The 11,916-nt window shown below is 48.7% G+C and overlaps 1 protein-coding gene across 1 annotated transcript; it reads left to right on the top strand.

Annotated features, from left to right (window-relative positions):
- Window positions 1–5,900: 5,900 nt before the first annotated feature.
- Window positions 5,901–11,709, top strand: LOC102746212 (uteroferrin-associated basic protein 2-like). The gene is made up of 4 exons (XM_031039426.2): window positions 5,901–6,564; window positions 7,613–7,880; window positions 9,459–9,606; window positions 11,423–11,709. The coding sequence occupies exons 1-4, from the start codon at window positions 5,919–5,921 to the stop codon at window positions 11,630–11,632; spliced, it is 1,272 nt and encodes a 423-aa protein (XP_030895286.1). The 5' UTR covers window positions 5,901–5,918; the 3' UTR covers window positions 11,633–11,709.
- The last annotated feature ends 207 nt before the right edge of the window (window positions 11,710–11,916 follow it).

Consider the following 11,916-nt stretch of genomic DNA (forward strand, 5'->3'; position numbering starts at 1 on the left):
ACCGAAGCTATTGATGTGGTCGAAAGCACCGGGAAGGTCCCCCGAGGGCAGGGCGGTCACCCCAACTAGTGTCATTGCCCTCCGGGGGAATGGTGACGCCCCTGTGCCAAGGCAGGCAGAAACTGCCTTCCTGGTCCGGAAGCCCAGCTCCACCATCGCATAACCATGTGACCTTCAGTGCCTTAGGGAAACTCTTTGTGCTGCTCTCTCCTCCTCGGAAAAACTCACAGCTCCTGCGTCACGGATTGTCCTGGGAGTAAACACACAGAAAGTGCTTAGGACAATGCCCTGCAAACTGTTGGCCCCCTGTAAATGTTAACCATAATGCCATTGTGTTTCTTGTTATTCATATCGGAAACCTTTCCCAAAAAAGGTGTTCCTTTCTAGCTCATTTCCCAGCTAAGAGCTGGGAAGAAAACGCAGGCATTCAGGCAGAATGCTCCCCACCCCCCACGCTGCCCCCTGAAGCATCTCTCACGCTGCGCGGCCAACGTCCTCTGTCCCACTCAGATCTCAGAACCGTCTGCGAATGGAGGCCCCCTTTTTGTTCCCTGGGGTGTGTCTGATCTCTGGTACCAACACACCCCCTGCCCATCAGCCTGCTCAATCCCCTGCAAAATATGTTCAGAGGCCCAGCTTTAAAATTATACACCACAGTGCCTGTTTATTCATAATTGTCAAAAAGTAAAATCTCCCTGTGCCAGGGCACTTAAAATAGGATGCTGATGTTGCGATTCTTGATAACTAATACAATTACCATATAGCATAACACACTTGTAAAGTCAAGAGGCAGCATTTGAAGAAGTTTTAAAAGCCCCTACCTATAAAACTTTGTCCACTGCCCATTTAGTCCAGAGTCTATTACCAAAGAGAGATCTCTGGTCAGGGAGCTCTGGGTTAGGAGCGCGGCTGTGGTGTCAGGTGGACGTGGGTCTGAGTCCCAGCTGTGCTCCCCACTAACTGTGTGACTGTGGACAAGTTACTGAACCTCTCTGAGCCTGGATCCACACCTCTAAAATGGGGCCAGTAATAATAGTACCTGCCCGGCGCGATTGTTGTGAGAGGGTTAAGTGAGATACTGCAGATCAAGGGTGCAACACAGAGCCCAAAGTATGGAGCTGTTACTGATGCTCACCTCCAGGTGCACGGGACCCCAGGCCCACCATCTTTCCAACAAAGCTTGCTGCCACTGCTCATCTTTTTTTTTTTTTTTTTAACAGCTTTATCGAGCTAATAATTTGCATGCTATAAAATCCACCCATTGTCCGTGTATAATTCCATGGTTTTTAGTAAATTCAGCCTCACTCCAACCCAGTTTTAGAACACTTCCAATACCAAAACCTGTCCTCAAGCCCATTTGCAGTCTGTCCTAGCACCTTCTCTCAGCCCCAGGCAACTGCTGATCTGCCTTCTCGCTCCCTTTTCTGGACCTCTCCCAGGAACAGAATCCAACAGTATGCAGTCTTGTGAGCGGCTTCCCTGTCTCACTATAACACTATCCATGCTATTGCATGTATCACTGTTCTGCTTTCCAACCCACGATGAATGAGGATTCCAGTTTCTCCGTGTCCTTGCCAACGCTTGGTATTTTCTGTCTTATTATAACCTTTCTAACAGGTGTGTGATGTTAAGTCACTGTGGGTTCAATTTGCTTTTCCAGGTGTTTATTGGCCATTCATATTTGTCCTCTTTGGTGAAATGTTGGTTAGAGTCTTCTGCCCATTTTAAAATTGAGTTTCTTGTCTTATTATTATTATTGATTTGCTATGAAGTCTTTGGCTGCTGAAGTCAGTATCTGGGGATACTCAAAGGCTGTTTTTATTGACTTCTTTTCTCCTGAGTAGGGGTCATGCTTTCTGGTTTCTTTGCACATCTCACGATTTTTTTCTTGAGTGCTGGACATTTTAGAAAATATGTTATAGTAACTCTGGATTCTGAATCTTCCCTCCTGGGGGTTTTTGGGCTTGTGTGTTTATGTAGTAATTTGCCTAGACTGAATCTATAAAACATGTTTCCCCTGCAACTTCTGGCCACTGGTGCTTCTTGTTTTTCTTTTCCTTATTTAATGTATAAGCCTGCCTCCTAGAGGTCACCCTTGTGATTGTATTGCTTATTGTCAGCCACATATTGATCAGAAACGGTGTTCAAACACATTGAGCCAATAAAGCTTCCACTTTCCTATGATCGATCTGTATGTGGGCTGATGAGCCCGTTCAGACCTCAGGCAATTCTCAAGTACCACCCAGATTTGTCTTTCCAGTCTTCTCTCTTGCTTCTCCATGGACCAGGGAGGTGTGTGGAGCTTGCCCCTGTTCCAGTCTCTGCTGTATACATGCAGAGCCTCCCCTCCACCTCGGATATGCAGAAGGCTCATCAGGCCCCCTGGAGCTGCCACACCTCTTGGGACTCCCTGTTTAATCTCCTGCTACTCCACTGGCTTATTTATTGCCCCAAACACAACCACAGACTAGCGGAACCACTGGCCCCCACCATCCCACCCCCTGCACACACATACTGCTGGCCACTGAGATCGTCACTTGAACAGACAACACTCCAAATCAGGTGAGTTGGCTCTGCTCTGGTTCGACCACCCACCAGCAGAGCCGGGTTGGGAGGAAGCAGCCCCAGACAAAAATGTCACAGACTCTGTGCTTCCCCAAAGTTTAGTACTTCTCATGAATGAATGCTTCTCTGTTTGTCATAGGCCTTTGGTAGATTACTAGAGCACAGAAATGGTTGTTTTTGACAATGGTTGTTTGTGTCTAGCTTCTTAGTTGCTACTAAGGAAAGGATTTGTCAGTGATTTCTCTCCATCATGCCAGTAGTAAATTCCGTCTAGATTTGGAATAACCCTACATATATAGTCTTGACCCTTCTCACAAGTGCCAGGCATCTTCACCATCCCACCCCACTATCCAGAATTCCCTGTTCAGGCTTCCGTGAGGATGTGTAGACTCCTGCCTATCTTTTTTTTTTTTAAAGATTTTATTTATTTATTTTTGAGAGAGAGAGAATGAGAGACAGAGAGCATGAGAGGGAGGAGGGTCAGAGGGAGAAGCGGACTCCCCGCTGAGCAGGGAGCCCGATGCGGGACCCGATCCCGGGACTCCAGGATCATGACCTGAGCCGAAGGCAGTCGCTTAACCAACTGAGCCACCCAGGCGCCCCCTGCCTATCTTTTTAAGACCTAGATGAAAGGTACCCACCCCCTCCTGTTGGTCCCAGGTCATTCACCGGGTCCTTCTCTTCCCTTGCACAGCTCCTTCCTTGGAATGTGTACTCTTCCTGACTAGTCACATGGGCCCCACAATCTTTTTACATGTGTGTTTCTCCTTCTAAACCAAAAGTTCCTTGGGGCCAGGGGTTCTCTTCAAGTGGGAGCCAGGCCTTAAGCATCTTGTTAGTCCGGTACTAAGCCAGAGCATGGCTCTCAGGAGGGGTTAAGTGGATGTTTGCCAAACGCTGCCTGAGCAAATTCATGACCGGTAACACAAATGGCTCCATAGCCATTACTTTGCTCATTGTCTCACTGGGGACTGATGCGCAAAGAAAAATAACATAAATGATTCAGTTGTTGTTTGCTTTGGACAGTATATGAACATGATCTGTCGATCGTTAATATTAACTCAGGTTTATCCACGTCGCTACCCCCGCGGCAGTATAAATAAGGCATGGGCAGATACAAAGAGCTCGTGGCAACCCCAGCTCCTCTGGAAGGTAAGTCACCTTTCTCTCGGAGACAGAACTGGTTCCACGGAGTGCGTGTTTCATTGTTCCTTTTTGCCATGTTTCAGGTAGTATTTGCCTTAGGGAAGATGATGGGAAATCCAGTGTGATAAGCGTGTGTGTGTATTTTCTGGAATCTCTTCCATACGCTAATTTCCCCACCCCATAGCCCCCTCCGCCTCATGCCCCCCCTCAACCACAGTGCCCTACACCCCTTACTGCCCCTTCCCCCACTCAGACGAGGTGGATGGAGGGGGCAGGGAAGGAGGGGGGCTGCTGGGGGAATGTCAGGGGTGGGGCAGTGGGAGGCAGGGCCGTGGCTGGGGGTGCTGGAGGGGACAACGAGGGCATGAGGCAGGCTGCTCAGGGCCAGGAGTCTGGTTGACAGGAACCAGGGTCTTTAGAGCTTCTCTGTCACCTGAAGAATTTGTACTCCATCTCTTCGAAGCTCATGGGGAGCCAGGAAGAGGAAATGACGATTATGCTTTGGGGAACCCACGTTGGCTGCAGAGTGGCTGGAAGGGTCAGTGGGGGGCAAGACTGAGAACTGAGAGATGCTATTTTAGTCAGCTTGGGCCGCCATAACAAAATCCCACAGACTGGGGGGCTTAGAAAACAGACATTTATTTTCTCACAGCTCTGGAAGCTGGAAGACTGAGGTCGGGGTGCCAACACGGTTGGGTTCTGGTGAGAGCCCTCTCCCTGGTCTTCTGGCAATGTCCTCATGTGACCTCATCTTTGTGGGTACAGGCACAGGGTCAAGGACAGGGGAGAGCCAATGCTCTGGTGTCTCTTCCTACACGGGCACTAACCTATGACCATATATAAGGGACCCTCATGACCTTGTCTGACCCTAATTCCTTCCCATAGGCGCTCCCTTCAGACACCATTACATGTGGGAGTAGGGCTTCAACATAGGAATTTTGAGGGACATAAACCTTCATCCACAGCAGATGCTATTTCGGTAGCCATGACAAGAGATGCCATGGTGATGGATCACCAGACACATGCAGAGGAGCGGACCCTGTGCCCAGAGCTGTGTCAGGAACTGTAGGAAAACCAGGCAGGAAGACAGGGCCCTGCCCTAAAGAGGTTGAACTGAACACAAACTCAGGGCATAGTTCACATCTTTTCCCTTCCCATTGGGGGTGCCAGAAATCCCACCATTAGAGCACCTTTCAGATTGCAGCCCTGACTTCTAGTCCCAGTCAATCGTGGGGGGCACATCCGGGGGAAGAGAGAGGTTTTTCCCCCAACAATGGGATGGGGCAGTAGCTGTGAGGACCGGGAGGGCCCACAGGAGGTGGCCAGGATCACCTGAGACAACTTTGCCAGGCCCTCCATTCAGTTCATGACCCAGTCACCTGAGCACCACCTGGGCTTCCTTTCAGAAATCATACCTGGCTGCCCTGAAGCCAGATCTGGTCTCCATCTGAGCTAGATAGTGTTAGCAAGTGCTTTTGACAAGATTGAATTTTTCATGCAAAAATCTAGGTTTCCAGCTTCTTCAGAAACATAAAAAAAAAAAAAAAAAAAAAATCGGGCACCACTGACCCAGCACTCCCACACGGTGAACATAGCTGGGCTGAGTAGCACCTGCCTGCCTCTGACCTGGGCATGCCTCTCCCTTTGCCACAATCCCCAGTGGTCCTTATTACATGATGCTTGCTGGCCTTGTCTGTGTGTATTTCTGGCCAGATCTCTATAACATTTCAATCTGCACTCCCTGCTTTATCCCTCTCCTTGCCTTCCCTTTCCACACTTTTCAGGACTTTGTTATGAGCCCTGTATTTAAAAAAAAAAAAGGAAGAGCAGAAAAAAAGAAAAGACAGAGAGAGACAGAGAAGTCCCAGTGTAGAGTGCTGCTCAAAATCATAGAATGTCATAGTGACAAGAGGTGCTAGGACCAGGCTGGAGAAGTGACTTGCATTAGGACCCACTTGTAGCACAGGCCAGAGGCAGAATTGGATCCCTTGTCATCAAGTCATTTATCTTTAATTTGCCTAAAGTCACATTCCAAAACACTTTAGCCTTTCCTCATTAGCCTTAGTTAGCATCCTCCAGTCAAGGACTAAGAGTAAACCCCCAGCTCCCAGGTAATAATGGGCCCTTTCTCAAGCCCCTTAGCATCGAGAACATGTTCCATGGAATGTTCCTTCCTTCCAATTAGAGCTCCCTGGATTGCTGCAGAAATGTCCCACAGGAAAATGCACCTGACTCTCTCTCTGGTCCTCATCCTCTGTGGCCTTCTTAATAGCATCTGCTGTGAGATGAAACAAAGATCCAAATGGAATATTTACCCAGTCTCACCATGGAAAATTTCACCCATCCGCCACAAGATAGAAGCTGGCAATAAGGATTTCGCCCACAAATTGTTCAAAACCCTGTTAATGGAGCATCCCAGAAAGAATATCATCTTCTCCCCTCTGAGTATCTCTGCCTCCTTGGCCATGCTTTCCCTGGGGACCAGATCCACAACACTCACTAACCTCCTCGAGGGCCTTGGATTTGACCTCAAAGTCATGAGGGTGTGGGACGTGCACCGTGGCTTCCAGAGTGTCGTCCAGATGCTGAAGCAGCTGAGTAGGGAGGGGCACCTGAAGCACAGGGACATGCTCTTTATCGATAGCAACAGGAAGATCAACACCCCGTTTCTGTGGGACACAGAGGGGATATATGACGTGAAGGCCCAGATGATTGACTTTCGAGATGTAAAACACACCAAGAAGCAAATCAACCACTTTGTGGCTGAAAAAATGCACAAGGGAACCAAGAGATTCATCACCTCTCTGAACCCTCATACCTTCCTGTTTCTTATAAATTACGTTTTCTTCAAAGGTAAGGTTTATCAAGTGCATGAATTCCTGTTTGGGTAACCTTTGCCCTTGTGTTTCCTGAAAAATCTCAGTCAGAAAAAAACCTAGTTTTTGTGATTCTATCCCATGTCCCATAGGCCAGGAGATTCAAAACTTTTAATTTGCTTTTATTTCATTGTGCTATCTAACATTTTTTTTAAAGATTTTATTTATTTATTTCACAGAGAAAGAGACAGACAGTAGCAGAGGGAGAGAGAGAAGCAGACTCCAGACTGAGCAGGGAGCCCGATGCGGGGCTCGATCCCAGGACCCTGGGATCATGACCTGAGCTGAAGGCAAACGCTTAATGACTAAGCCACCCAGGCGCCCCAATTATCTAGCATTTTTAAGTGTTTCTGTTCCCAACCCTTTCGGTCATATCGTTGGCCAAACTTAAGATATTTTGGAGTAAAATGGAGTAACTCTTGATGGCAGAAGAGGATTCTGCGCAGGAGTGAGTGTGCACCCACGTGCACGCAAGTGTATGTTCTTCTGATGAAAATTCTCCCTCCTTGAATACGTTAAACAATTTTAAGCAGATTTCTTTGTCATAAGACTTCTCAGAACTCTTTTTTAAATTATCTTATCTTACTTAAATTCAATTAATTTATACATAGTTTCAGTTGTAGAGCTCAGTTATTCATCAGTTGCCTATCGGAACTCTTAATCCACTAAAATGCGGTGGGAATTTTCAAAGAAGGGGTGTTGTGGTCATTGTTTCCCAAATTATTTGACAACAGAATCCTTTCTTGGTGTTATAGTTCCAGAGGCAGGCAGTATTTTAGGAAATATCTTTTGAAGAATATAGATTTAAAGAAATCCTATGGTGAATATTTTCAAAACTCGTGTGTTTGCCTTTTTTTCCTTTGCATCCATCTGGGATTTTACATATTCTGTTCACTGAGGTCCAGGTATCGCTGGAAGGAGGCTACTCCCTTCTCAAGCCCCTCACCTCTGGGGTCCCCAGACATGTGGGTGCTGATGCCTTCTCCAACAGGTCTCTTTGAGTTTCTCCTTTCTGATTCTCCTAGGCATTTGGAAAATGGCTTTTCATACCAACCTCATGCACAAGGAGGACTTCTTTGTGGATGAGCACACCACAGTGCAGGTGGACATGATGTGGAAGAAGGAACACATGATTTATAGCCGATCGGAGAAGCTGTTTGCTACAATGGTTAAAATTCCTTTCATTGGAAACATGTCCATAGTCCTTGTGCTCCCAGATGTAGGACAGCCCGACTGTACTGTAAAAGAGATGGTTGTTCAAAGAGCTACACTTCTGAAATCCAGTGGCATGAGGTATGCTACTCTGGAGGGACATTCTAGATTCACACTGAAATTTTGCTCAGATCTCACTTCCTCTGTACAAAAGTCTTATTTCAGGGAAATTGAGTATTTGCTTATTTCCTAGCATATTTGTGGAAAATGAAAGAAGCCAAGCAGGAAAAATGAAAGCCTGGCTTCCATTATCAGCCGGATGCCCCTTCAACTGTCTAAATGATGGTTCTTTTTGTAACATGTATCAAAAACCCACTCCATACAAGCTCAAGGGGGTAAAGAAAGGTATGTATCAGAAAGATGCACCTAAGAGGATAAACGCAGCCTGGTGTCACAAGGGATTGGACAGGGGACCGCAACATCATTGGGAACTCCATCTCCCTGATGTCATTTGTCCTTGCTCCTCACCTCTCTGGCTCAGCAAACCAGCTGGTTTACTCACCCAACACATATATCCTGAGCATCGATTCCATGCCAGACACTGCTCAGTGCTGGGAATACAAAGGCTAGCCAACACGTCTCTGTCACTGTGAGATTTCCAGTCCGGTGGGAGAGGCAGTAAGTCAACTAATAAACGTATAAATTCAAATTGCAGTAAAACTATGGAAAAAATGAGTAGGTGATAGAATAGAGGATTCAGACGTAGAGTATTAATTGGGGATCTTAATTAGGTATGATGCTCAGAGAAGGATCCTAAGAGGTAAATTCCCAGCTGAGTCCATCGTGGACAGACTTGGCTCTCTTCCACTCAAGCAAATGCTCCACTTGATACTGAACCTAATATGTTTCTGTTCCAATGACATATTCCTGGAAGGGAGTATTGGATTGATCCAGCTTAGTTATGGTATCCACCACGGTCCAATCAAATATGGGCAAATTACATAATGAAAGCATGATTTCCAATGGCTCACTGATCTTGGCGAGGGCAGGGGCAGTCTTTAGGCAGTAAACGTGTAGACTGGGGAAAAAAATCTCCAAATAGTGTTCACCCCATGCCATGTAGGAGCACCAGCTACTGCCCATGTAGCATATCCGTGGTTGAGGACCACAGCGGAGCGTGTCTGCCATCATCTGCCACAGCTGTACTTCACACAGTGGCATGGTTGGGACAGGGGGTACCCCAAGAGAAGAACCCAACTGGATGGGTTATGACCCATTCAGAAGCTTAATATCACACAAACACAGGTGAAAATATACTGGGTCGTGAACAACACGACATGCTGGGTAGGGGGAGGGCACTAGGCACTAGACCTCCTGCACCGTATTTTGGATCACCACTCAATTCAATGCCTGCCTATAGCTGGAGGGTTGGAGGGGCTCAGGGCTGGATCCCCTGCCCTGACCCTCATCTTCTCTTGGTTGGGGAGACTATGAGGGGCATAGCTTGAATCGTAAGGTGTATTTTAGGCAAGTGCGTGGCCTGGAAATGCACAGTTGCCGCTTATGCTCCATCACCATCAACCTCTCCCCACACAAGCACCCATGCCTCATCCTTTCTTAACTCTCCCTTGGAAGAGGCCTAAAAGCAAAAGCGAGGTGCTTCCCCTGGACCTGGGAGAGAGACATGTTCAGCTTCCTTGCGGTTTTCACTCCTAACAGATGGGTGCACTTAATTATGCCCAAGTTCAAGATCTCCTCCAAGATAGACTTAAAAAAAATACTTCCCAAAATGGGCATCAGCAATGTGTTTACTACAGCAGCAGACTTCTCAGGCATCACAGAGGAGGATTTCCCAGCTATTTTTGAGGTGAGTAGAGCAATTTCTAGAGTTTCTGTTTTATCCACAACAGTTCTGAATGAAAAACAATTTAAAAAATAGTTATAAATATTATCTGCCCTGGTCCATTGGCTTTTGAGATTCTTTGGTCATTCAGGCATTCATAAGCAATTGCATCAGGCACTTTTGGAGGCTCTGGGGATAAAGTCGTAAACAAGCCAAAGTCCTACCATCATAGATGTTCCATTCTCCTGATAGGGTCAGACAGGGGACATACCAACGAATAGCTATGTCCCATGTCAGCCAGTGATACGTTCTGTGAAGGCAGGAAAGGCAGAAACCGAACAGCATGCTGGGGTGCAGTGGGCTGGCTTGCAGGGGGGCTGTCCAGGAAAGTTGTCGGGCTGGATTTTCCTTCATGCAGAGGCCTGAAGAAGGAAAGAAAAGAGCAAGGGAGCACATCGAGAGGACGCATGTTCAAGTGCATCCTGAGGGGGATGTGGGCTTGACATCCTCGAAGAACCCTGAGGAGGCCCACACAGTTAGCATGGTGCATGAGAGCGAGACAGGTGGCCGGTGAGGTCAGAAAAGACGCAGCGTGGGCCACATGGGTCTGCAGGTCCTGCACAGGCCCGGGGGCTGTTCTGACGGACATGGGAGACCACCGAGGCTGACACGAACTGACGTGTGTTCTATGAAAGCGATGCTCTGCGGTGTGCAGGAAGCATGGCCCATAACCCAGATGAGGCATAAACGCGGTTTGACGGGGTGTTGGTGGGAGCGTTAGCGGTGGTGAGGAGACCCTGTGTGACTTTGGAAGACAGAGCTGGGGTGCAGGGAAGGAAGTGTCAGAGAGGGCAGCTCTGTAGTTGGAGCCTGGCCCACGCTGGAGCCAGCCCCAGATAGGAAAGACGGAGGGGCCGCGGGGGGTGTGGATGAGCAAGCAGGGACTGCTCTGCCAACTGGAGATGCCTGCAAGACATCCAGATGCCTGCCATGGAGCATTTGTGGGCACAAGGGGCTGCCTCTAATTACTCCACCAAGGTCACAGACCGGCTGGCTGCTTGGTGGCCACCCCGTAACACACTGCCCAGGACGAGCCTAGTGATCATAATCTCTCATCATGGTGCAGCACTTGATAGATTACAAAGCAATTTTTCAGGCTTCTCTCACCTGATTCTCCCAAAGACCTTGGGGAGGGGACAGTGTCTGTTCTCTAACTGAGGGAGGAGCGAGCGGTCACTCACGGAGGACACCAGATGGAGTTCCCAGGGCCGGGCCCCGGCTGGGATGCAGTTTTTCTGGGGTCACAGGTTTCCCTACTCACAGAATCCCCTGGATGAGCACACACTGCGTGCGGGAGGGCCGGGCTGGGGCTCAGGGATGCCGTGCCCCTCACAGGACAAGAGCCTGGTCCCCAGGGGCCTGGCAGAGCCTCCTGCAGATCAGAGGGGGGACAAGCTCTTCCATACGGATGGAAAAATTTCCGTGCTGGGATGGAGACAGAAAAACCAGCCCCTTCCCTCCCTCCCTTTCTCTCTACCACCACATCCTTCTTGAAAGCATTTGAGAGGCCCACCCTCAGTGATTCTATAGGATCTTTTCCTAAGCCTTCAGACCACCCAGGTTTGCTCTGAGTTCTAGTCCCCTTTCCTCTCATTTAAACACCTAAACTCCTCGAACTTTCTGCCTGCACTGGGGGAGATGGAGCTCGGCAGTTAGTGTGGACCCTGTCCTGAGGCGTCTGGGTCCGACAGCTGAGAGTCTCAGGTGATTCTCCAGGAATGGGAGCCAGCGTTCCCCCCCCACCATGCCCAGAGCTGAGACAAGACCTGTTTTTCCCCAGGCGATACACGAAGCCACAATGGAGGTGAGTGAGGAAGGCAAGATGGACACCCCCGAGGACATGGACTCGAGCAACGCCATCCCCTGGCATACACATGCTGCAGCCCCCTTGGTCGTGAAATTCAACAGACCCTTCTTCCTGTTTGTGGAGGATTGGATGACTCAACGAGCAATCCTCATGGGCAAAGTCTTCAACCCCATAGCTGAGTAGAGATGGGGCCGGGCTCGGCGGAGCTGGAACCCAGCAGCTCCTGAATAAAGTGAATAAAATTCACTGCTATTGAATCAACAGAAGCTGAGTCTGAGACGTGTGGGCTGAGAATGGAGCTGGGGCGGGTCATTGCTGGTCTTCTGTCCTGGGAACAGGGCAGGATAAAGAGAGGTGGGGGGCCTGCTGGGGACACTTGGCAGGTGTACCTTCTGTCCTGAAAAAGGATGGATATATGCAGGGAAGCGATTCTGAGAGGCGCAAGCAGGGTGTGAGGGTCTCTTCGG

This window comes from Leptonychotes weddellii, chromosome 9, assembly GCF_054177405.1.
Source record: "Leptonychotes weddellii isolate Sample4059 chromosome 9, ASM5417740v2, whole genome shotgun sequence".
NCBI classification, from domain to species: Eukaryota; Metazoa; Chordata; class Mammalia; order Carnivora; family Phocidae; genus Leptonychotes; species Leptonychotes weddellii.

What these genes read in the sequence shown, in the direction of transcription:
- LOC102746212 (XM_031039426.2), top strand. Translation starts at nt 5,919, where the DNA reads ATGTCCCACAGGAAAATGCACCTGACTCTCTCTCTGGTCCTCATCCTC. An exon ending in AAATTACGTTTTCTTCAAAG is followed by an intron (nt 6,565 to 7,612) that starts GTAAGGTTTATC and finishes TGATTCTCCTAG; the next exon opens with GCATTTGGAAAATGGCTTTT. An exon ending in ATTTCCCAGCTATTTTTGAG is followed by an intron (nt 9,607 to 11,422) that starts GTGAGTAGAGCA and finishes GTTTTTCCCCAG; the next exon opens with GCGATACACGAAGCCACAAT.